The sequence below is a fragment of the Heloderma suspectum genome, chromosome 4, assembly GCF_057233095.1.
Source record: "Heloderma suspectum isolate Gila_16-S chromosome 4, 16-S_ref, whole genome shotgun sequence".
Classification (NCBI taxonomy): Eukaryota; Metazoa; Chordata; class Lepidosauria; order Squamata; family Helodermatidae; genus Heloderma; species Heloderma suspectum.
In genome coordinates, this window is record NC_139461.1 from 309,809,450 (window position 1) to 309,835,889 (window position 26,440).

At 48.4% G+C, this 26,440-nt stretch overlaps 1 protein-coding gene across 3 annotated transcripts; it reads right to left on the reverse strand.

Moving 5' to 3' along the window:
• Positions 1–5,125: 5,125 nt before the first annotated feature.
• On the reverse strand, positions 5,126–25,182 carry LOC146349008 (tyrosine-protein phosphatase non-receptor type substrate 1-like). 3 transcript variants are annotated; one of them, XR_014790782.1, is made up of 7 exons: positions 24,974–25,182; positions 15,011–15,358; positions 10,963–11,067; positions 10,245–10,266; positions 8,026–8,068; positions 7,177–7,509; positions 5,355–6,792 (listed from the first exon to the last, which is right to left on the reverse strand). XR_014790782.1 is itself a non-coding variant. In XM_084854504.1 (6 exons), exons 1-6 carry the CDS (start codon positions 25,047–25,049, stop codon positions 7,378–7,380), a joined length of 726 nt encoding a protein of 241 aa, XP_084710630.1. In that variant the 5' UTR covers positions 25,050–25,182; the 3' UTR covers positions 5,126–7,377. The 3 variants fall into 3 exon arrangements, 2 of the variants coding, with proteins under 2 accessions (XP_084710630.1, XP_084710631.1); XM_084854504.1 differs by having other exon boundaries at positions 5,126–7,509; XM_084854505.1 differs by lacking the exon at positions 24,974–25,182 and adding an exon at positions 17,991–18,127 and having other exon boundaries at positions 5,326–7,509.
• Between the last annotated feature and the right edge of the window lie 1,258 nt (positions 25,183–26,440).

A 26,440-nucleotide genomic window follows, 5' to 3' on the forward strand; every position in this document is an offset into this window, starting at 1 on the left:
TCGATGTCAAGATCCCATGAATTTCCATGTTTCCCCACTTCTGCCCCCCATAATTGGCTGCCACTGGTAGGTGGAGAGGGAATTGTGGGATGTATTATGTAACCTGTCTAAAAGTCCACTCCCTTCCTCCAGTCCAGCAGTGGTACATTGGTCAGAGTTGAAATAGAGATGAATCCTCCCTGCGCTGTTCCTGTATTATTATTCTGGTTCATTCTGCCCTGCATTCCTGTCCTCCTAACTAGAGCTCTGTTGAGAAGTTATTACTCATGTGTAGACCAACACATGAGCAGGCAGTGGGGACGTGATGACTAGCCCCACCCCTGGTGGAATCCAAATGCAAAGGATGGAGCCTTCGCGCATGCTGGATCATCTATGAGGATGGAGACTGCGCACACAGTTGTATGTGCGAAGGCAGCCTTCCAGTAGCCATTTGTGCTGCAAACGTGGCTGCAATGGGTGGGGCTAATCAGTCCACACAACAACAGCAGTGGAGCTAGTAGGTGCGTCCCTGCTTCCTGCCCCATGTTGGTCTACATGTGAGTAATAGCTTCTAAAGGAAATTTTCTAAAATGAATTCTGGAAGTGGAGCATGCTCAATTTGCCACACCTTTCACACCCTCCAGTTTATTTGTATATTTCCCTCCCTGCATTCCCAATTGGTAGAACACCATAAACATCTTGATGTGATCGCATGTGTACGATAGCACAAGATTCTTTTTTGCATAGTGCTTTAGTGATCTACACATGGATTCTTGCACACTGGCAAGACACTACACCAAAAGAACCTTTGATAAAGTCATAAACACTGTTGAATCAAGCTGACTTCTTCTCCTTCTCCTTCTCTCTGTGTTTTATCATTGCACATACATGCAGATGCACATTGGCAAAGCAGCACTCAAGAAGAAACTTGATGCAACTGTGCATACAGTCACAGACCTGGTTATGAAATGAAGACTGCTTTGGTCACCTTGGAGGATGATCTACACTGGGAACTGGACAGGAGGAGTGTGCCCCTGTTGTTTTTGCTGGACCTTCCAGTAGTTTTCAATCCCATCAGTCATGGGATCCTTCTGAGGAATCTGTCTGGGATGGGACAGGGAGGCTCCGGTCCTTCCTGGAGGGCAGCCTCACAAAGAGGGTCTGGTGGACTGACCTCCTGGCCATTGGCCTATGGTGTCCCCTCAGTGTTCCATCTTGTACCCCACCCCCAATGGCATGGAACCACTGGGAGAGGTCGTCCATAGCTTCGGGGGTTCAGTGCCACCATTATGATGATGACACCCAACTCTATCCCTCCTTTCCAACTAAATCCAAGGATGCTGTTCTAATTCTAAATCAAGGACTGATGTTGGTAATGGACTGGATGAGGCCAAAGAAATTGTAGCTTAATCCAGACGAGAGAAAGGGGAGTTGAAAGACAGATCAGGGAGTAGGGTTTCAACCTGTGCTGGATGGGAGCATACTCCCCTTGAAGACTCAGTTCACGGTTTGGGTGTACTCCTGGATTCAGCCCTGAACCTGGATATCTGATCTGGCCATGCCTTAGCCACAACCTGTTTGGACTACTGTAACATGCTCTCCATGAGGCTGCCTTTGAAAAACATTTGGAAAGTTCAGCTGGTCCAGAATGCTGCGGCCAGACTGTTGACCAGGGCTTCTTACAACTCCCTTGTTACAACAGCTTCACTGGCTGCAGGTCTGTTTCTGGAGACAATTCAAAGTCCTGGTTATGACCTATAAAGCCCTACATGGCTTGGGACCAGGCTACCCGAAAGACCACCTTCTCCCAGGTGAGCTTGCCTGGGTTTTAAGATCTTCTGGGGAGGCCCTTTTCTTGGTCCCATTGCCATCTTTGGTGGGAACTTGAGAGAGGGCCTTCTCAGCAGCCACTTCCAGGTTCTGGAACTCATTGCCAAGAGAGGTTAAATTGGCTCCCTCTCGGTTGTCCTTCTCCTGGCAGGCAAATATGTTTTTATTCAGACAGGCCTCGCTGTCACAGAATAGGCTCAGTTATGAGCTCCAAGCTGTATTTGGTCAGATTCAGCATGAATTCATCCACTTGTATATTAGCCATTGTCCTTCTTGGTTCATTTCTCTCAGCTCAATAGTATACCAAGAAGCTGCATGGGCTCTGCAGAGAGGGAGAGGGCAATCCTGACAATTGCTTGGGACATCTCCATGTTCCACAGAGTGACCAGGACATTGATAGGAGCACCACGAAGAAAATCCGACGGAGCCCTCTGGAATCCATCCGTCTCCTTGGATGGCCCATTTTAATTACCCTCCTGAGATGGCCTCACCTAGGCTTTATTTTTAGATGCAGGTGAAGTATTATTAGGTGCCAGTGAGTTATTATTACCATCATTCCTCACACTTATATCCCACAATTCTTCTAGGATGGCATGTATCCTCACAACAACCCTGTAAGGTTCAACCCTTGTATTCTCATAACAACCTTGTAAGGTAGCTCAGGCTGAGGGAGCCTCCTAAATGAGCTTCGTGGCCTGTGTGGGAATTGGAACCCAGATCTCCGCAGCCCAAGTCCAACGCTGGAACCACGGCATCCATTTTCATTTTTCTGGAACTGGAGAAATTATCCATTTTTCCCCATGAAATATCTGACAAGGCAAAATCACTCTGTATGTGGTTTGTAGGCCAAAGCCCACTTCGGTGTTGCCATTCAGTGCTTCCGTAGTGGTATAGCTACACAAAGCAACACGAAATGAGCGATGGATGAAGAAAAGTGGTGTGTTTTTCTCAGTTGTTGTGGTGATAGTGGTGGAGGCTGTACTCTCAAGAGCCAACAATGAAAAAACACTGCTGACTAGAGCAAGTGTCAGGGAGCAACTGCGAGGCCCCCAGTCTTCTGCAGGAACCCTTTCAAGGAAGGAGATTTAGATGAACCAAAGGTAGTCAGAAGGCCTGAGAAGGCCTGATCCACCCTGACCAAGGGAACATTTCTTTCAGATTCATGATCAGCACAAAGAAGGCTTGAGCTGGACGCAGTTCTTGACATTCTGCTTTGAAACTACAGCACCAGCTGCGGCACCTTTCACAGCAGAATGGGACTGAGGGGCGGTGCAGACATATTTGTTGCGACTATCAGAAGAAAGTGGATCAGCGTGCAAGATTAATCAGTTGTGCTAAGCTTTATTTATTTGTTGGTTGATCTGACATATTATTAGGGAGCCAATGTGGTGTAGTGGCAAGAGTGTTGGACTGGGAGCTGGGAGATCCAGGTTCTAGTCCCCACTCAGCCATGGAAGCTCACTGGGTGACTTTGGGCCAGTCACACACTCTCAGCCCAACCTACCTCACAGGGTTGTTGTTGTGAGGATAAAGTGGAGAGGAGGAGGATCATGTAAGCCACCTTGGGTTCCTTGCAAGAGGAAAAAAGGCGGGATATAAATGCAATAATAAAATAAATGTCTAGGGATGTACAGATTTGGTTCATTCCATTCCTTCTGTGTTTCACAGACTGTCGGGTGTCTTTCATTCTGTCATCTACTCGTTGATGGAATCAGCTTTTTTAGACCGAAATTTCATTCTACTTCTGCTAATTCGCATTAACGCTAATGCATACCTGCATACGTATGCTAATGTGCATTAATTAATACAAATTAACACTAATGTGCATTAACTAATTTGTATTAGTGCAAGTGCGCAGTAATACTAATGCGCACTTGCACTAATGCACTAATCTACATTAGCACTAAAGTGAATTAGCGCAAATTCCCCTCAAAAGTGAAAAACCAGCCCACAAGTCCAGGGAATCCACATGACTCAGAAAAAGCCAGTCCATTGTGGAATCCGCAGGTTGGAGTCACAGAAATCCAAACTCATTTGAATCCACTGCAAATTTCTCCAACATCCCTAATTAAGTCCTTTCAGTGTGAACCTCCCAGGGCAGTGTGCAGCAAGGCTAGGGCAATCAAAATAATAAAGGCCAGCCTTTTAAAAAACATAATAAAACTGCACAGCAGTAAAAATGTAGCAGAGTTAAAGCCAATTCAAATAATATTTTAAAAGGTTGAGCCAGAGCAGTGTAGTGGTTAGTGTCAGACTAGGAATGGGGAGAGCCAGGTTCAAATCTCCCATTCAGCCATGAAGCTCACTGGGTGACCTTGGGCACTATTTCCAAGCATATCAGATTTCACAGGGTTGTTATGAGGATAACATCGAGCGTGCGCGCACGCGCATGTGTGTGTGTGCGAGAAAGAGAGAGAGAGAACCACGCGCACTTCTTTGGAGGAAGGGCAGGATAAAAAATCAATAAATGTATAAATAAGAGGAGTAGGTGCCACCTTAACCTCCCTGGGGTGAGTATTCTAGAGGCAGGATGCCACAACTGAGAAGGCCCTACCTGTGGTCCTTTGAGGGCAGAAGTATGCAGAGAAGGACCTCCAAAGAGGACTCAGCATACAGGCAGGTTCATATAGCAGTAGACAGTCCCTAGGGAAACAGTATAACTTCTTTAGTGGTTTGGGATCTGGATATCATAAGGACTGCCTCCCGGTGCTGCCATCAGAGCAGGACTTTGGGGGCAGTGGGTCATTCAGCAGAACCAGCAGGACGGCCCTCAAATGGAGCAGGACTGATTATCACATTTTGAAAAAGCTGGCTCTAATGGCATAATTAAGTCCAGAGAAATTACTTAACTCCACCACTGCCTCCCCCACCCCCCATGAACCCAGCTCTGGTAGAGGTACAACTTGTGGGTGTGCAGGGACCTGGCAGTGGTGGCTCCCACCTTTGGAAATCTTTGCCCCCCTGGAGTGTTGCTGTGCCTCCCCCACCCCCCACCCTTAGATACTAGCTTCCAGAGTGCACCATCATTCATGGCATGTTACTGGGGCAGGGGGGTCTAGATGCCTTCATCTTCCACTCATAACCCTCCCGTGTTTTCCCACCACTGTTTTTTCTTCCATCTGTTTTTTCTTCCTGCAGAGAATCTGTTAAGGAAAAAAGATGGAATTGCTGCACAGTGGATTCTGACTGGTAGCACTAGAAGCCCTCTGTCAGGAGGCACCCTAAGTGTTTGGGCAGCTCTACTGGCCACTTTGAATCTTTGTGTTAGAATCTCTGATCTGCAGTAACTCAGATGGAGGGATGGGGCAAGAAATCTCTGCAGTTCACATTTTAATGCAAACGTTCCCAATTTTGCACTTTGAAAACAATGTGCAAACCAAACCCAGATATCCTTCAAAATTCATACATCTCTGAATTCTGCAGTGCAGTTCTCAAATATTTTTAAAAATGCCTAGAAAATGCAAATATTAGGGAAAAGTGCACACAAAAATAGGTATACTCATGAAAAACACACACACATTAAAATGCTTTATGTTAGGAGGATTGCTTGCAAAAATGTGTATATTAGGCAAACTTGCATACAAAACTGCATTTATTTGGAGAAATGTGCACAAAACGCACACGGATTTTCATGCGGACTTTAAAAAAAAAGCTCAAACTTTTAGACAAACCTCCGGTTGGAAGAGTGAGAAACTGAAATTTACAGATCCACTGCTCGGATGTAGGTCTGTATTTGAACATACAGTGTAGGAACATAGGAACCTGCCTTATACTGAGTCAAACCATGGGTCCATTTAGCCCAGTACTGTCGACACTGAGTGGCAGCAATGGCTCTCCAGGGTTTCAGGCAGGATTCTTTCCTAGCCCTACCTGGAGCTGGAGGTGCTGGGGATCGAACCTGGGACCTTCTGCTTGCAAAGCAGGGGCTCCACCACCGAGCTACAGCCCTTGTTTAGCTCATGGGGTAAAATAGGTAATCCACTGCTCCTGCTCGCTACTATTAAGTTCCCTAATGTGTTGTGTAAGCCACCATGAGATTCATTTGATTGAGAGTCAGGGTATAGATCTTTGAAGTAAGATCTGCAAGCCCCATGTAAGATGTGTCTGCTCTGTTCTGGGTGTAGATCCCAGTGTGTTTGGACTGTGTACATGATACGTGTGGGAGGTGGGTAGAGGATGCTGCATGGTTCTGTCTTGTTGGCAGGGGTGGGGGTGAGCTGTGGAGCAGAGGGCCCTTTGGGCTCCTTTGCAAATTAAGAGTGCCGCCTGCACGAGGATGAGCGCTCCCTTGCCATCTGCTCTGCCGACCCCGAAGCGGTTCCCAAACAGATCGCTCCAGCCAGCTCCGAGTGTGATGAAAAGCTCCCCGCCAGACAGGCAGCTTGTGAGGCCATGTTACATGAGGACAGTTTTAATGCAATTAAGATGCCACAGAGCCATTGCCCGGAGAAGAAGTGGAGGAGGCGGAGGCAGGAGGAATCAAAGATGGTTCCCCTCCGAACGTCAGAGGGTGTCGCGAGGCTAAGAACGCTTTCTCTGCTGCTGCCCAAGATTGCGGTGGTGTTTTGGGCATGGAACAAATGTGATCATGCCAGTTCATGAAAGGCTGTTAGTCCGCTCCAGAGCACTTGAGCGCAATTGTGCCACCGGCTCAATCAGATCCACCCCGGGGGGCGCGTCTTTTGCTCCCATCCTACCAGCTTGTTAGCAAAACAGCCATGGAGGCTGTGTGCTTGATTCAATCGAAAGCGAATCCATCTGGGAAAACGTATGAAGTGTTTACTAATATATTAAAGGGACGCAGAGGAGCGGGGAGGGGAGGGGAAAGTTACAGAATTGCAGCTGGCTCTTTCCCTTTGCAGAGCGAGGTCCTGTTTTGTTGCAGACAAGAAGGACTCAAGGTTATATTTGCTATTCCCTTGCTCTCGGTGCTGCTGGAGCCATCTCTGCAAGGATGCGTCATCCGGTTCACATCAGTGGCTTCTGAAAAATATGTTGCCTCATCAGCGTCTGAGGAACATACCCCGCCCCCCCGCCGCCAATCTGCCGGCTTTGCTTGCCTGGTAATCCAATTAATTAGCTACGGATGGCTTGGCCTGGCCTGGTGCAGTTAGCTGAATACGTATACTCCACTTTTTTATTAAAAATAATCAAAGTGGCATGTCTCCTGTGTAAGTAGGCAAGTGTCCATGTAATGACCAGAGCGATGACGCTTGGCCTCCAGGCAAAAAGAACAGAGTGATCTCCCAACACTTCCATGCCCCATTGCATCTTCCGCTCAAGCTGATTGCAAAACATGTCCAGATCGGACAGCAAGTGTAGACCCCGGCTGCAGTTAGAATTAACGAAGACGTGTGGCATTCTTACATTTGCAGCATGGCATCGATCCAGAGAGTTTCCTCTCTGGTAGAAAAAAGAACCCTTTGGTGCAGAGATGGGGTACGGAGTCTTTTTTGTTGCTTCCCACCAGGAAATTGCACCCTTCCTTTGCGCCTGAGTTCATGCATGCTTCCACGGTTTCACTTCAGGTGGTTTTTGAGTCATGGCAGGGAAGCCCCCTTACTCCCTTTACCCAGGAACAGACTGTGGTACACAGATGGTGGCGTACTCAGAATGCACTTCTGGACTGCTTTGCTTGGGCCTCTTTGGACCACTGGGATCTTTCAGGTCAGCATAGACAATTTCTTTATCACCTGAGGTCTGAAAATAAATAAATTGTGAGATCCTTTCAGGAGACATTAAAACCAGGGTGGTGCATGCTGTGCAAGAGTGCAGAAACCCAGTAGAATATGATATTGGAGACAGAGTACAACTTCCGGAGAGCCCCAGCTTCTTAAGAAAAAAAGATCACGTTTCTAGGCCTTACGATTTCAGATATGTGCTTGAAAGTGATGGGCCTGCACCTGAAATCTCAGAAGCCAGAGTGGGGATGAAACTCAGATGCCTCCCCCCCCCACCACTCCTGCCACTCCGCCGAAGGGGTTCTTCAGGCCTGGTGAGGAAGAAGCACGGAGAACACACCCACCCCCTGCTTGAAGACTAGCAGAACAAGACTGTGCAAAATGTAAAAATGGCAGAATAAATGATGCAGCGCAAGAGAAAATGTGGGTAATTTATACAGAGCGCCAAGTTGAGCTTTTGTTGCTGCAGAATTTCATTATTTTTCATCGCCCCACTGACATCAGAGCCCCCAGCGTCCAGTTTTATTACTCATACCTGATTAGGAGTTCTTACGTTCACTGGAAGGGGGTCCACAGACCTGGTGGGGAGGAAGCACAGAGAAGGCAAATTGAAAGCTCCCTAGTGGATACCTGTCTTCTGTCCTCTCTCCCAAGTATTAACAATATTCAGCGTTATTGATAGCCGAGCCATCTTCTCCCCACCTCTACCCAACCACCCATACCAAATAGTGTGCTAAAGGATCCCAGATTCTCTGCCTGAAAAACCCAATATTTGTGCCCCCCAAAGCAATCAATAAAAACATGCTTAATTTTGCATTAACTTCTTCGTACGCTTTATTATGAACCCTAGATCTGCCTTTTCACAGAACCCTGGTGGTGTGGAGGAGGGGAAGTTGTTTCAAAGAATAACTAGGCCAGCCTTCCCCATAGTGGCTGGGGATGATGGAAGTTGTAGCCCTGCACCCAGTTGCAGGAAGCTGAACTTAACAATTAACAGAACTTATAGGTAGAGAAGGGGTGGTGGGGTATCTAAAGAATAGGAGGACATGAAAAAAAGGCAAATGCTATTTTGGGCTGCATTAATAGAAGCATAGCTTCCAAATCCTGGGAAGTACTAGTTCCACTCTACTCAGCACTGGTTAGGCCTCATCTGGAGTACTGTGTCCAGTTCTGGGCACCACACTTTAAGAAGGATGCAGACAAACTGGAGAGGGTTCAGAGGAGAGCAACGAACATGATCAGGGGACTGGAAACAAAGCCCTGTGAAGAGAGACTGAAAGAACTGGGCATGTTTAGCCTGAAGGGAGACATGATAGCGCTCTTCAAGTACTTGAAAGGTTGTCACGAAGAGGAAGGCCAGGATCTCTTCTTGATCACCCCAGAGTGCAGGACACAGAATCATGGGCTCAAGTTACAGGAAGCCAGATTCCGGCTGAACATCAGGAGAAACTTCCTGACTGTTAGAGCAACACGACAATGGAACCAATTACCCGGGGAGGGGGTAGGCTCTCCCACACTGGAGGCGTTCAAGACGAGGCTGGACAGCCATCTGGCAGGGATGCTCTGACTTGGATTCCTGCACTGAGCAGGGGGTTGGACTCAATGCTCTTGTAAGCCCCTTCCAACCCTACTGTTCTATGATTCTATGATCTGGATGAAGGGCCATTCAAACATGTTTTAATAGTTAAACAAATAAATTAGCCCCAGGTGGGGTGTGTGTGGAATACAGGTAATAGAAGCTTTGCAGGGGCGGGGGGTGGGTAGCATTTAGATGAGGAAAACGGAGGAGGGTAAGCCCTCCTGTCTCCTAGCACCACTGCCCCGATCAAGCTCAGAAGCTCCCGTGGGTGCTTTAAAAGGACAAATAAAAATATCAAGAGATGATCTGATCATGGGCCTCCTCCTGCACGACACATAGTTTGGCTAACAGAACGAAAATAAATTATGCAAGGGAGAAAAGTTTATGCGACTTGCAACATTTCAGCATTTCTTGGCAGGGCCAGCAGCATCAAGGGCAGGCATGGGCGGGCACCTGCCGAGGGCCCACACCCCAGCAAGGGCCCGCTGACAGGAGCCCCCTGGAGCTGCTCTCCCTCTTCACCATTGCAGCCTGCTTGCTCGCCCGCCTCTCGCTCCGGCCCAGGCAGTGGAGGTGGTCTGATTGAAGGAGGAGCAGGAGATGCCACCGCCTGCATGCTCATTGGCTGTCTACTTGGCAAGCAAGCAGGTGGTAGCAGTGAAGCAGGTGACGATTCTGGTGAGAAGGTAAGAGGGGCCCATGGAGGGAGCCTTGACTGAGGCCCTCTGCAACCTGGGGCTGGCTCTGTTTCTTGGCGCAGTGGACTTCCTCTGTTGAGAACCTTGATTTTTATTTTGCATGTAGAGTCTGGGGTGCAAAGAGAAGCTAAGGCATGGCCCTGCTTAGCAGGATGTCTGGCTACCCGCCCGCCCCCATCTAAAACAGCTGCCAGCTCCAATGCCATATCAGAAATGGCTTTGTAAACGCCCCTCGGATTCAAAAGCGATTTGGCGCATGACACTAGCAGTGGGTGTTAGAAAAACTCAAGTCCAAAAGACCGTGTGTGTGTGTGTGTGTGTGTGTGTGTAAGTAACCTGCACTGTGTGGTACATTTCATTCAATCCAGGATGTTGTGCGCACACAGCTCTGCTGTGGGCCAAATTGCTGTGACTCCCCAAACGCATCTCCCCAAACACGATGAAAAGTTAATGAAATGATAGCTAACGTATACTGACCTTGACATGTGTAAGTTTTTGCCTAGATCCACAGACAAACACAGGAGAGGAGAGGGCAGGATTAATAACATGGCTTTCAAATTTTAATTTTTACTTATTTATTACATTTCTATCCCTCCTTTTCTTCAAGGAGATCAGGGTGGCAGACACTTCCCTTCCCCTCCCCAGATGTCTTTTCATTAGAGCAATACGACAGTGGAACCCATGACATAGGGAGATGGTGGGCTCTCCCACACTGGAGGCAGGCATCCAAGACGAGGCTGGACAGCCACCTGTCAGGAATGCTCTGACTTGGATTCCTGCACTGAGCGGAGGGTTGGACTCGATGGACTTGTGTAGGCCCCTTCCAACCCCGCCATTTTATGTTTCTATGATCCTTGCAAACAACCCTGTGAGGTCCTTTCAGCCAGAGAGCTTCATGACCAAGTGGGGATTCAAACCTGGTTCTTCCAAAGCGTAAACTGACCCCGTGGGGTAGATCAGACTGAGAGAGACTCACTCCGTGAGCTTCATAGGGGTGGGTGAAGATTTGAACCCAGGGTCTCCTCTCTCCTAGGCCAACTTTCTAACTCAGCTTTCCCACAACCCCTGTGCCCTCCAGAGGTGTTGGACTGCAGTTCCCATCATCCCCAGCCAGCATGGCTCTTCTAACTATTCACCCCAAGACTTGTGGCAGAGGGAGGGTGCAAGCATCGGCTCCAAACCCATGGTCACTCACCTCTTTTCTTCTTCGCATAGAAGTAAACTGCTACAATGAACAAGGCGACAAGGAGGATACAGGCAGTCCCAGCAGCCACTGGAACGATGTGCTCGTCTTGGACAGCTAAAGAGGAAGCGGGCAGTGTAAGGCTGAACGTTGGGGTCAGTGACTTTTGAAATCAAAAACTGGGGGGCCTTCATAGGGCATGGGGGGCAGAGCCCAGAGCAGGCCTGATGGTGGGAATTGTGTGTGGGAGGGAGCCCAGTGGGTTTTGTTGATCTAGGGGCAGAGGCCAGCAAAAAAACCCCAGTGTATCTAAGTAGAGATGTTGGAGAAATCCACAACGGATTCAAATGAGTTTGGAAGTCTATGAATCTGACCTGCAAATTCTGCAGCAGAACGACTTTTTCTGAGTTGTGTAGATTCCACGGACTTGCAGACTGTTTTTTTTAACTTCCTGGAATTGTGTGCAAATTTAGTCATACAAAAATTTGAAAAATACAAAAGATTAAAAAAAAACCCTGAAAATGCGCATTTCCTCCCATAGGCTAAAGTATGAAAATGCAGTTTTGGAAGGGATTTACGGAAATGCACACTTTCCAAATCGAATCACTTAAGAGTTTTTATTATATTAAGCATTATATAAGTATTACAAATAAATAAATAAGTTCAGGGAATTGAGAAAAATATCATTCTGTCAATGATGGAATGAAAGACACCTGACAATTCGCAAAACACCGATGGCAATGATTTAAGAAAAATTGTATATCCCTATATCTAAGTACCCTTAAGCCCCCTGCCCCCCCAAAACAAAAAAACAAGGGTTGAAGATAGCTGGGGGAGGGAAGCCTGGCTCCTTGAAACAGAGGAAGCTGCCTTAGATCAGGTGAGACTATTTATCCACCTTGTCCGTATTGGCTTCTCTGACTGGCAGAGGCTCTCCAGGGTCCCAGGTACAGAAGGGTCACCTGCTACCTGATTCTCTTTTAACTGGAGATGCCACAAATTAAATCTGGAATTTACAGCATGCAAAGCAAGTGCTTGACCACTGAGCTATATCCTTCTTCTTTTTCCTGGCAGCTGTCTTCCAACAAATAAACAAAATGGCCAGGCCATTCCCCCCCGCCCCATCCATTGGGAAATCTGTCTGAAAGCTCCATCATGTGCTGCTTTTGACTTATAAAGCCTTACACGGCTTGGGACAACAATATCTGATGGAGCACCTCTCCTGGCATGAACCTACCCATACCCTACACTCATTGTCTAAGGCCCTCCTCCAGATGCCTCCTCTGAGGGAGGCTTGGAAGGTGGCAACAAGGATGATGGCCTTCTTGGTGATGGCCCTCAATTATGGAGTGAACTTCCCAGTGAGGCCCACCTGGCACCAACATTGTTATCTTTTGAGTGCCAGGTTAAGACCTTCCTCTACTCTCAGGCATTTGGAAGCATATGATAGGTTTTTAATCAGGTCATGGGATATTGTTTGGGGGCGGCGGGGTCTGCTCTGTTTATATGTCTCTTTTGATATTATGGATAATACTATATTTTTAAGGTTTGTAGTTTTTGTAAACCGCCCAGAGATCTTTGGCTATTGGGCCAAACCAAAATGTAATAAATGAAATGAAATGTATGGTGCAATGGCCATGGTCTTCTAGGACACAAAAGGGGAGAGGGGAGAACATGGACATGATGGGATCTACCTATTGGTGGAGACTATCAAATTGGGATCAATAAACTGTTCTAATGAATGGGATCTACCTGTTGATGGGATCTACCTGTTGATGGAGACTATCAAACTGGGATCAATTATCTGATCCAATTAATGGGATCTACCTGTTGACAGAGACTATCAAACTGGGATCAATTTAGCTATTCTAATAAATGGGAGCTACCTGTTGATGGAGACTATCAAACTGGGATCAAGTAGATGTTTGTTGCCCTCCTCTGAACCCTCTCCAAGCTAGAGAGGGTTTAGAGGAGGGCAACAAAGATGATCAGGGGACTGGAAACAAAGCCCTATGAAGAGAGACTGAAAGAACTGGGCATGTTTAGCCTTGAGAAGAGAAGACGGAGGGGAGATATGATAGCACTCTTCAAGTACTTGAAAGGTTGTCACAGAGAGGAAGGCCAGGATCTCTTCTCCATCATCCCAGGGCACGGAATCATGGGCTCAAGTTACAGGAAGCCAGATTCCGGCTGAACATCAGGAAAAATGTCCTAATTGTTAGAGCAATATGACAATGGAATCAATTCCCTAAGGAGGTAGTGGGCTCTCCCACACTGAAGCTAGACAGCTGGACTTGATGGTCTTATAGGCCCCTTCCAACCCTACTATTCTATGACTCTATGGTTCCAAAAACAAAAACATTAAGGGATATCTGGGTTAAGAGAAAGATAGACTTGTGGGATCCTGCTTGGGAAGTTGGAGCGGTCTCCCCTATAAAGCAATGCTTTATAAAGCATACCTTGCCTGGCCCAGCTGACCCTCCTGCCCGCTACCACTGAGTCCTGCCTAGCGGTGTGGTGCTGCTGCAGCCTCCTCTCCTCTCCTCTCCTCTCCTCTCCTCTCCTCTCCTCTCCTGGCCATGGAGAGTGCAAGTGCTGGGGTGGCCCCTTATGCATTGCCAAAACAAGAGGGCAAAACAGGACACCAATTTGCACAACATTGGTCTCATTTCAGCGACAAGTAAAAACATGGCTTTTTACCAAAGCCTTTGAGGGCTAAATGCATTCCCTAGCCCATTGTTTTAACTGTGTTATTGTTTTAGATTTTAACAGGTATTAGCTTGTTTAGTGTTTAATATGTTTTTAGGTGTTCACATTATTTATTGTTTTATACTGTTTAAATTGACTTTATCAGTACGCCGCCCTGAAATCTTAATGATATAGGGTGGGATAGAAATGTTTTAAATAACTAATGTATTAGTACAGATGCAAATTTAGAAATCACAAGTATAAATACACTAGTTTATAGTTATAGTTGCATCTCACCCCAGTGGGGAAGACGTTGACCGGGGGATCCGTGTGCCTGCCGCTCAGTCCACTGTGCAGGTGCTAACTGCGGATGGCCTGCTTGGAGGCCCCGGCCTCTCTCTGCTGAGGATTCTTCCTCTTTAGAGCGGGTGTGGACTGGACTGCCCCTCAGTTAGAGGACGCCTTCAAATTGAGGACTGTCCTTGGTAGAAGAGGACAAAGGGGTACCCAAGCTAGCACCACGGGGAAAGGGAGACGACCAGCTGCAGAAGCACTTCCCGAGGGGGCCCAGGTGGCAGTAGGTGCAGGGGGGGTGGTAGGCACTGGGGGGGGGGGTTCCCACCAGGGATATCTGTATAATCACCTACCTTTCCCCCATTTCCCCCTATTTTCAAGCCATGTTGAAAATAGTCATGGAAAAGGCTGAAGGCTGTTTCCAGGCTGGTGACAAATGTGGAACTAAAGCACCACTTTCTGCACCATAATGCAGCTGTACTAAATTTATTTTATTTATTGCATTTATATCCGGCCTTTTTTCCTCTTGCAAGGAACCCAAGGCGGCTTACATTATACTCCTCCTCTCCATTTTATCCTCACAACAACAACCCTGTGAGGTAGGTTGGGCTGAGAGTCTGTGACTGGCCCAAAGTCACCCAGTGAGCTTCCATGGCCAAGTGGGGACTAGAACCCAGATCTCCCAGCTCCCAGTTCAACACTCTCACCACTAGGCCCCGAATAGTGATGTCTTGATTCACAGATATCTCGGTGACATGGAGCATGCCCAAGCCTAGTGATGCCTCCCCTTTCCCTTCACCCCATGGTATTTGCTGCAGCTGCACTGGAGTGCAGAAGGAGTTCAGAAGCCCTTTTAGTGGTCTCCGAAGTCATGGGGTTTGGGATGTAAGGACACACTTAAGAATTACTGTGTCGGGGTATGTCTGAATGCTTGCCTCTCTTGCCACAGTTCCTGCCAGCCCCCCCCCCCCCCCGCAACTGACCTAATTAACAGCACTAACCCAGGGGGTGTCGGGGCCAATGGAACCAGCAAGCAACAGCAGAGAAACAATCCTCTCCCCCAGTTTCCACCACTCACCTTTCACAACCACCCGTGTCCCAGGTCCACTTTTCCAGTCATTGTCATGTCCACTTTCTTTCTTCTGCTTTATGCAGTAATAAGTCCCGGCATCCTCAAGAGAAACGTTATGGATGAGGATGGTGAAATCTGTGTCGGAGCCTTTGGCATTCCTCCTTACTCTCTCAGGCAATCCAGTATTTGGCCTGTCTGCGTAGATCAGCTTCCGACGGGGGCCTTCTCCCAAGAACCACTTCACCGGTCCTGGCTGAGCTGTATCGGTCACTGTACATTCCAGTTTAAGGGTCCCTCCTAGCTGTGCCGAGACAGCCTGTGGCTGGACAACCTCTACTTCCTGGGCCTCAGCATCTGAAAAGAAAGACACCGATCTGCTGTTGCAGCTCCTCCAAGACATCCTTGCTGCTTTTGATTTCAACGGTGGTCAACAACCCACTGACGGCGTATGGTGCATTTCTCCCATTTCCCCCTATTTTCAAGCCATGTTGAAAATAGTAATGGAAAAGGGTGAAGGCTGTTTCCAGGGTGGTGACAAATGTGGAACTAAAGCACCACTTTCTGCACCATAATGCAGCTGTACTAATTTTATTTATTGCATTTATAGCTTGCCTTTTTTCCTCTTGCAAGGAGCCCAAGGCAGCTTACATTATCCTCTTCCTCTCCATTTTATCCTTACAACAACAACCCTGTGAGGTAGGTTGGGCTGAGAGTCTGTGACTGGCCCAAAGTCACCCAGTGAGCTTCCATGGCCAAGTGGGGACTAGAACCCAGATTTCCCAGCTCCCAGTCTGTCACTCTCACCACTAGGCCCCGAATAGTAATGTCTTGATTCACAGATATCTCGGTAACATGGAGCATGCCCAAGCCTAGTGATGCCTCCCCTTTCCCTTCACCCCACGGTATTTGCTGCAGCTGCACTGGAGTGTAGAAGGAGTTCAGAAGCCCTTTTAGTGGTCTCCGAAGTCGTGGGGTTTGCGATGTAAGGACACACTTAAGAATTACTGTGTCGGGGTATGTCTGAACGCTTGCCTCTCTTGCCACAGTTCGCAACATTTCCATTTGCCCCTGCTTGCCTCCCTTGGTGCTATTCTGTACATATGCAGAGCTCCTCATATATTATGCCCCCACTTTTGTTCAGAAACAGCTGTGCTCTCGACCATGTGATGGCCTGGTTCAGACACAACAACAACCCAGGGGGGGTTAAAAGCACGGGGCAGATTGGGTCTGAATTGGTCCAAAGTGAAGTGGGTCCAATTCAGAAGGTCTGAATCGGCATCTGAAGTGAACAAGGGCACAGCCCTAATACTGTGTGAGTCTGTCAGACTCTGACAGGTAGCGCCTGCCTTTTTCTTCCCATAGCGCTAGCATCACTTGACCTTGCTGTTCCCAGCAAACAAGGATCCAAAAATGTTGGCCGCGGTGGGTCGCTGGTCCTAGTTTAGCAACATCTCTAACAAGAAGGGCTCGACTGCTTGATTCCTGGGCCACAGAGGAAAATGCCCTCTGCCCCGTCTGGGGGCTTCACAGGGGAGAGGTGGCAGTAGGGTGTGCATGAGTGTTTGCAAGAACAGATACCAAGAACAGAAGCCAGTGGAGGTCCTCAGCACCTTGCAGTAAAGACACCAAACTGGTAGGGATGTATGAAAGTCACTTACCTTTTCGAAGGGTGACATTTGCGGTAGGGGGGAAGCCCTCCGTTCCTCCCCTCGAAATTCTCTCCGGCTGGCTCCGCTCCGCGGCAATTCTGTGGAGCCACCAGCCAGGGCCGCCCGTAGCTGGACATCCAGCCGCTGGGCAGCCTGCAGGGATGCAAATGGCGGCGGCCATAGCCACTGCCATTTGCGTCCCTGTATTTTGCCGTGATAGTCCCTGTATTTTGCCATTTGTGACCCTCTCTTTTGCCATAATAGCCTATGTAAATATTTATGTAGGCTATCACGGCCAAAAAAAAAGGGAACGCAGATGGCGGCCGCCATAGCCGCCATTTGCGTTCCCTTTTTTTTGCCGTAATAGGCTATGTAAATACTTACACAGCCTATCACAGCTTCCACAGGGACGCAAATGGCATCCCTGCGTTAGCCGTGATAGGCTATGTAAGTATTTACGTAGCCTATCATGGCTATAGTGATGAAGCGAATGGCGGCCGCAGCCGTGGCCACCATTTGCAAAGCAGTGTGAACGGTACCAGGTAGGTGTCCCATTTCATGCGCCTTTTGCAGGGCGGGGGGGCTTCATTCTGCCACGGATTTTGGGGGGCTGAATGCACTGGCATTCGGCCTCACCAAGATTCATGGTGGAATTCTCTGACATCCCTACAAACTGGTGGTGCAACTCCTTCAAGGGCAGTGATGCGTCAGCTGTGGTCAGTGAACCACCAACTGTCTATGGCGCACTTTCGCTTGAATGTGACCATGTTGGAAATAACCTAAGAAAATTCTGATGTTGTTTTACAGAGCAGTGACAAATGCAAAATTCATCAATGTCATAGAAGGTATTAAAATATATTACTATTATTATTTTATTATTATTATTTTATTTCATTAGCATGCATTTCCTAGAGCAGCTTTCCTCAACTTGGTGCCATCTAGCTGTGATGGACTACAACTTCCATCATTCCAAGGCAGCATGATGGGGTGGGGATGATGACAGTTGTAGTCTGTCCAACACATCGGGAAGGCACCAGGTTAGGAAAGCTGTTCTAGAGTCTTTGTTCATTTCCTGTTGGTGCCAATTTCTCGGTCTGGGTGGGGCGGGGGGGGTTGCATGCAAAAAGGGATGCAAATGTGAGTAGGTGGTACCATTTTTGCTACATAGCCAATGACATTCAGAGTCTGAACAGTGGAATTAGTGGGAATGATTGCTCCAGTTGCCAGAATTAAATGTATGCTCTCAGCTGGCGATTTGGCAACCAATTACATGTGGATCCCTGCCAGCAGGTCTGTTGGTGTGCTAGAAGAACGCTTGATACAAATTAAGAACTTACAATCCTGCTTAATTTTTAAAATACACATATCAGTTTCCTCCTTTCCCAAGTCCTGGTGTTCAGGTCAGGAGGGTGGGGTTGGTCCCTTCTGTGCAGTCAAAGATTCCGGGACTGAGTTGAGAGGGGCAAAGAGATTTCTGCAGAGGGGAAGACGATTTACAGTGAATCCCAAAAGAGCACTCCTGGAACTTGTCCAGATTAAATTGCAATAAAATAAATTAGTAACATTGCATTTTAAAACTATTCAAAATCCACCACAGTAGCAAAGTGATGAAATCCAGTTCTCAAGCAAAGACTGTTTTCCCCTCTTCAGAGTAACTGATGGGTAGGGAAGGGAAGCGATCCGGGGAAGCAAGTTAGTCTGGCCAGCAGTAGTGACTAGAGGTTGTGATCCGGGAGGGATGGCAGAGAATTCCGCCACGGATCTCGGTGAGGCCGAATGCCAGTGCATTCGGCCCCCCGAAATCTGTGCCGGAATGGCCTGCCCCCCCGCCCCCCCACTGTCAGGGTGGACACTGAGCCCATAGAATCCCAGAGTAGTTCTGATTCGGAGGAAGAGCAGTCGCTCCTGGGAGAGGAGCACACCCCTTTTACCCATGGCCCGCAGCTGACAGAGTTTCCTCCCACCCACATTCCTAGATTAGAAAGCAGTCCAGGGAGTGACCCAGCCCCGATAGCAGACTGGTTGGATGCGCAGCGCAGACGCAGAGAGCGGCGCCAAATGGAGAGCGCGGAAAGGAGGCGTAGTGCCCGGTTGGCGCTCAAAGAACGGTTGCGCCCAGAGGATCCAAGGGAAAAGGGGAGGGATTCTCCCTAGTCCTTATATTCAGGGGTCTGCCAGTAATTGCTTTTCAAACGGGGACCAACTGTTCTAACTTAGGGCATAGGGATGCTGCTGCTCAGATCTAGTTGCTACCTGTAGAGCTGTTAAGTTATAAAAGAAGAATAAAGCTTTGAAAAGAATCCCTTTGTCTGTGTCTGGACTTGGCTACTGGATTAGACTGAGAGCCCTCCAAGGAGCCCTTGACACCCACGGATCCCCCCGGGACGAGACTTGCCTGGAGCGGATCTTCCAGGTGGCGGTGGCTCCGGTGGCGGCTTTGGCGGCAGCGGCTGTGGCGGCTGGTCTTCCGACCGGCTGCCACTGCCGCCATTTGCAGTCTTGTCAGAGGTTTTTTTTTTTTTTACATGGCGTGATAGGCTACGTAAAGATTTACGTAGCCTATCAAGTCTGGCTTAACCCCCCCCAAAAAAAAACACACGTACGCAAATGGCGGCGGCTACAGCCGCCGCCATTTGCGTTCCTTATTTTTGGCCATCTTAGTCTACATAAATATTTACGTAGACTAAGATGGTGAAAATAAGGGGAACGCAAATAGCACAGCGGACGCTATTTGCGTTCCCCCTTATTTTCGCCATCTTAGTCTACGTAAATATTTACGTAGACTAAGACAGCCAAAAATAAGGAACGCACGTTTGTTTGGGGTTTTTTAAGCCAGACGTGATAGGCTATTTAAGTCTTTACGTAGCCTATCACGGTGGACTACAGGGACGCATCCCTGCTAGCCAGCGGCCAGATGTCCGGCTGCTGGCGGAGCCGGCCAGCGGCTCTGCGGAATCCCCGCAGAGCGGAGCCGGCCGGCCAGGATTCTGGAGGGGAGGCGTGGAGCGCCTCCTCCCCCAGCGAGGATTCCGGGGGGAGGGACGGAATGCCTCCCCCCCCAGCGGAACCTGTACATCCCTAGTGATCCAGTGATAAGAAGAATGCTGTTAGTACGTAGTGTATTGCTCAAATAAAGTACAAGGAAAGACCTGGGGCGAAGTAGGGGAGAGAGATCATGAGAGTGAGAACTGAAATGGAAGGGGTTATGTGAACATCCCAAACATTAAAAAAAAAAATCTCTTTGTGGCATGGCTGCTGTCAAAAATCAATTACACATGGCTCCATATGGCTGTGAATACATTAAAATTCCCTTCTGAAAGATCCTGTGGGAGATACCTATATTATCACCTACCTTTGCCTCACATAGACACACCCGGTGGCTACGTATCTTTCTCAAAAATATCAAAATGCACAATAAGTGACATATCTGTTTCTTGCATCTAACACTTCTGCTTGAGCAAAGGAGTTGCTTATAGGGATGTATGAATCCCTTACCTGGCTCCGCGCAGGGGCATCCGCGGTGGGGGGGAGGCGCTCCATCCCTCCCCCTGGAATCCTGCCCAGCCGGCTCCGCTCCGTGGCCAAGCCGCAGAGCCACCGGCCGGCTCCAGCCGCCCGCAGCCGGTCATCCGGCCGCTGGGCAGCCCTGCAGGGACACAAATGGCGGCTGTCGTAGCCACCGCCATTTGTGTCCCTCTATTGAGCCGTGATAGGCTATATAAATATTTACGTAGCCTATCACGGCAGGGGGAAAAACCCCAGCATACGCAAATGGCAGTAGCCGCCGCCATTTGTGTACGCTGGTGGGGTTTTCCCCCCCTGCCGTGATAGGCTACATAAATACTTACATAGCCTATCACGGCCTCTGCAGAGATGCAAATGATGTCCCTGCGGTAGCCGTGATAGGCTGTGTAAGTATTTACGTAGCCTTTCATGGCTATGAAGAGGAGGAAGCAAATGGCGGCTGCAGGCGGCCGCCATTCGCAAAGCAGCACGGACGGGAGCAGGTAAGTGCTCCGTTTCGCGCGCCTTTTGTGGGGTGGGGGCAGGGGGGACTTTGTCCCGCGCACCTTTCGTGGGTTGGGGGGGCGGGGGCTTCGTTCTACGATGGATTTCAGGGGGCCGAATGCATTGGCATTCGGCCTCACCGAGATCCGTCGTGGAATTCTCTGACATCCCTAGTTTCTTATTCAAACTTCTGCAGTACATGCATTGTTTCTTCCTCTTTGGGGGTTACATGTGACAGATCTTGTGATGTATGCATAAAACCAGGAACTTTGTCCTCGCTTTAAAAAAACAAAGCAAAAATGAAGGCGGCTTGCGAAATTGTCGCAGATTTCTCTGCCTGTTGCAAGCGGTCAATGGGATCATAGAACATGTGAGTGGAGTGTAAGTGGGAGAGAAAAAAAAGCAACATAGGCAATGAAGGGCTATTTCAGAATCTCAGCTGCTCATGCGGGAAGGTCATCAGGGTAACCATCAGAGCCGTGGGCGATGCAGACATGATCTCTCAGCCCCACCCTGCCCCTTATCATCTCAAAAGGCTTCTGCGAGTGCCGAGGTTGAGGGGTGGGGGGGGGACCCTAGGTCGCCCAGTGGGATGCATGGGTTTTCAGCCCAGTGTTCTGCCTCAGCTGGTCATTGTATTATCTGCCATATTGCCCCTTGGTCTTCGCATTTAGAACTCCTTTAATTTTGCCTGTATAAATCAGGCTTTATCATCCACCATCATGCATTGATCAGTTCAGGGCCAGCCCACCCATGAGGCAAGGTGAGATGTCTGCATCAGGTGGAAGAGCAGGAGGAGCAGTGAACTGCACCGCTCCTCCGCCCCCACCAGGAGGGCTCACTGCTGCCCTGCCGCCTCCTGTGGGTGCTCTGGTGAGCCCTGCCAGCTGCTGTCCTGCCATGGCATTGGCTGCAGTGAGAGAGTGGCTGGCGGGGCTCTCTGGAGCAGCCGCCTGCCCTTTCCCTCACAATGCGTTGCTGCAAGACGTGGCTGTGGGGCCCTTGCAAGTCCAGGGCAAGCTCTCACAAGAGACCTGCAAACACTTTGTCTAGCTGTACAGTTATCCACAGCGCTGATGCAGTGATGGCAGCAAACTTAAGGGGGCATGGGGTGCATGATGCAGGGGTATAATGCAGCAGTAGCATAATGCGGCAGCAAGGGATGCGCTGTGGTGGTGGAGCATGTTCTGTCCCACCTCAGGCAGTGAGAGACCCTTGTGCCAGGGCTGGATTGGTTGCTTCTAGGGAGAACTTTTAGTCCATTTCAAACCAATTTATCCTTCAGTAGGAATAAACCTCCCTCTGCCCTGGTTCTTTGCTTAGAAATTCTGCCTTGCATTGTCCATTATTCTTCTCATCCATTCCTGTCATCCATACCATTTTATTTATTAAATTTGGCCATTCTAGGCAATGTACAACATATAATAAAACAGTTTAAAACAATAAAATTCTACAATAAAAACATTTTCTAAAATACCCTAACCCACCCCAAATGCCTGCCTGAACAACCACGTTTTTAATGCACGGCAGACGCTCATTAAAGAGGGGGTATGACAGAGTTCCCTAGGGAGGGAGTTCCACAGAGTGGGGGCCACCACAGAAAAGGCCCTCTCCCTCGTCCCCACCAGTCTAGCTGTCCTGGCTGATGGGACAGAGAGAAGGCCATCCGAGGCTGATCTTGTTAAGCGGCCTGTCTGGTGTTGCTGGAGGTGCTCCTTAAGATAGGCTGAGCCAGAACCATATAGGGTTTTAAAGGTCAAAACCAACACCTTGAATTTGGCCCGGAAAACAACTGGTAACCAGTGCAACTCCTTCAGCACTGGAGTGATGTAATCTTGCCGGTGGCTGCCTTTAATCAGGCGAGCTGCCGCGTTCTGTACCAGCTGCAGCTTCCGAACCGTCTTCAAGGGTAACCCCACATAGAGCGCATTAACGAGAGGAGACCAGGGCATGTACTACCGATGGGAGCAGATGGTCGGGAAGGAAGGGGCGCAGCCGCCATATCAGATGGAGTTGATACAGCGCTGTCTGGCTAACAGCTGACACCTGAGCCTCCATGGACAGCTGGGAGTCCAAAATAGCATCAGGGAGAGGATGGAACCCTGTGGCACCCCACAAGTGAGTGGCCACAGATCCAAAACCTCCTCTCCCAGTGCTACCCTCTGGTACCTGCCGGAGAGGAAGGTCCAGAACCACCGCAATACGGTGCCTCCAATGCCCAAACCCTCCAGGCGGTCCAGGAAGATACCGTGGTCAACAGTATCAAAAGCCGCTGAGAGGTCGAGGAGAACAAGGAAGGAGCTTTCACCCCTGTCCAGAGCCCTCCTCATATCATCCACCAAGGTGACCAAGGCCATTTCTGTCCCATGCCTAAGCCTGAAGCCCGACTGAAATGGGTCTAGATAATTGGTTTCTTCCAAGTGTGCCTTCAAATGCATCACCACCACCCGCTTAATCACCTTGCCCCAAAATGCCAGATTTTAGACTGGGCGAAGTTGTTCAGAACTTGGGGATCCAAGGAGGGCTTCTTTAAGAGCGGTCTTATCACTGCCTCCATGAGGGCTGATGGCATCACTCCCTCCTCAAGGGAGGCATTCACCACCGCCCTGATCCCCTCACCCAGTCTTAAATTTCTTTTATTTCAACTTGCTTCCGCTTCCATTCTTCCTCTTCCTACAGTTTAGGTAGTGATCCTCTGCATCTGTTAGTTGATCATTAATCAATGATCAGTGTGGTGTAGTGGCGAGAGTGTTGGACTGGGAGCCCAGCGATCTGGGTTCTAGTCCCCGCTCAGCCATGGAAGCTCACTGGGTGACTTTGGGCCAGTCACAGACTCTCAGCCCAACCTACCTCACAGGGTTGTTGTGAGGATAAAATGGAGAGGAGGAGGATCACGTAAGCCGCCTTGGGCTCCTTGCAACAGGAAAAAAAGGCGGGATATAAATGCAATAAATAAATAAATAAATAATTTAGGTAGTTGATTTATTAGCTGGTTTATTTCTTGATCATTAGTTGATCATTAGTTTAGGTAGTGATCCTCTTCATTTATTAGATGTTTGCTGCCCACACTGTGTTTGCAATAAAGTTGAAGATTTGATTTACATGGAAGCATGGACCGGATGTGAATTTAGCTGCCTGGGTGGACACACAGCCCAACATGTATCAAGGCCAGAACACCAAGGTCTCACTAGTCCTAGTGCAATGCTAAGCATGGGTCTTCACGCAGGACACAGCCCAAAAGGTGACATTCCAAATCACAAACCACGCGGAAGACAGAGATGAAGTCAGAGACAACTGCCAGCACTCCCCATGGCTGGCTGGGGAATGCTGGGAGTTGCAGGACTCTTTTCTGTCTAAACATGCATAGGGCTGCACTCTGAGAGAAAATATACACCAGAAGCGGGTGAGGACATGGGAAGAGGAAGCCTGGACTCAGATACCATCCCCATCCTCTCCACAAAGTTTTAGTTTAACCTCAAAAAGTCAACTGAAAGAAAGCTATTGCGGAGTGCCGCTGCACACGTCACATTTTTCTGATGTGGAGACAGACTCCCTGTAGAAAAATGGATGCATGGCCCTCCTTTCAAAGCCAGCCAAAGGAGAGGGATGGGAGAGGGCTCCATGCCCAGTGTTTCTCTCCCCGATCAGATCATTCCATTCTCATTCACATTCTGCCCTCTATGGACCAAAGTACACTTTAGATGCAGTTACATCATGTACCAGCCACCTCCACCGTGCACAAGAAGGATCCGCAGGATACTGGAGTCAGGAGATCAAGGGGTGAGAAGTGCCCAAGTTGAACTGCCGGCTGTTTTTTCTGCTCAAAGTCTTCCCCAAACTTTTTTTCTGCCCCTGGTGGGAAAGATTTTGCTGCTCTTTTGCTCCCAATCACAGCCCAACTGCCTTTTTTAAACAGCTGAAAAATGGTTCCATGTAACTGTGGGTAGCGTCACCCCCCTAGCAGCAAACTCAGGGGATGAGTGCCAATTCTTAGATAAAACAGGGTACTGAGAAACCAGAGGAAGGAATTACCAGGCACAGAGGGAAACCCAAACTTTGCAGAAGCAGAAAAAAAATCTTAAAGAGACAAAAATACTCCCAAAACAGCTAAGGAAGATTGAGTGCATTCAGTAGGGCAGAATACTGAGTGTCTTGGGGTGGGGCAGGGAAGCAAAACCTGGACAGTGGAATGGAATGGAGTATCCTAGAAGATACTGGCTGGCTGGAATCCTGAACCTTTTACTGCAGGTCCCACATATTTCATTTTATTTTACTGAGAAATTCCTGCTGTAGCCTTGTGGCTTGTACTCACCTGCAGTGCCTTTTGAAAATGGACTCACCAGAACACTGAAAGCACACAGACCCCAAAGGTAGCTGTCGAAAGCCATTTGAGATCCTGATGTTGTTACAACAACAAGTCCCGCAGCACCTTAAAATCCAGCCACTTGATTATGGCATACGCTGGCGTGGACCAGAGCCCACAATGATTCTGTTTAGGGCATTTCTGCAAGCTTCTAGTCTGGGATCAGCCCACGAAGGACAAACAGGAAGTTACAACAGGATCTTGAGGCAAGCTGGGTTTGTGCATGAATCACAGTCTGCCCTGATATTTTTACATGGTGGGGGAAATGCTCTTTCATGGAGGGTGCAAGCCGGTTAATAGCAGCAGGACCAGCATCAAAAGCCAGTAGGCTTTTGGATGGACTCATTTTTGGATGGATGCTTCATCAGACCCTTCATGGAAACTCAGTCTTGTGGACACAGAAGCAACACCCTCGAATGGGCAACTTTTACCCCCCCCCTCTCTCCCATCTTATAATTCTGTATCTTTAAACCAGACATGGATGGGACAGTCCTTCAAATACAGGATTGTCCTCTGCTAACTCTCTCACTGATCTGTAATTTGCTGAGGTCGCAATGCTATACACACTTACCTGGGAGGAAGCCCCACCGAACTCAATGGGGCTTACTTCTAAGCAGAGATTTATATGATGGCACTGTGAATTTTAACCTGCTAGTAGCCTGGTTAGATTATTTCAATACAGCTGTGTGTGTGTGTTTAAAATCTTTTTATGTCCATGCTTGAGTGTTCTGTTGCTGCTCTTACTGTTTTGTTGTTGATTTATATATGTTTAAAAATGTATGTTAATTAGCTGACGAGCTCAATTGAGGAACGGTGGGGTGCAAATGTTTTAAATAAATAGAAACGAACACATAAATAAAGCCACGCTCTGAAGAAAAGTTTGCAAGAATAGAGAGAGGTGGTGGTACCACATTGTTGTTCTGTGAGGAGGTTCCAGCCATAAAGATCAGCAAGGGGAAATGGGCAGAGTCTTTAAGGGAGGAGGAGACTCTAGAGTGGGGATGTATGAGAATTTATTTCCTGTTTGCAAATCATACGAACATGTCCCGTTCGCAACCCTGAACATAAATGTGTGCAGGAACACAATTCTCGGAAATTTTTCACCATTTCCCAGACTTCCATTCATGTTCAAAAATGTACACTTGTGCACATATGCACTTTCAAAAATGTTAATATGCACATATGTGCTCATCCGAAAATGTGAATATGTGCGTATGCACACCTGCAAAGATGTGCATTTGCACAAGTCCCCCCCCCCCTCCAAATTGACTTTTCATGCTTCAGCCTATGGGAGAAATGTGCATTTTTCCCAATTGAAAAAAAGAAAGAAAGATGCTTGCGTTTGGGAATGCCAACGAGGCGAAATGAGCTTCAAGGAAGAATCTGGAGAACCTCAAAAGAACATTGCACATTTGC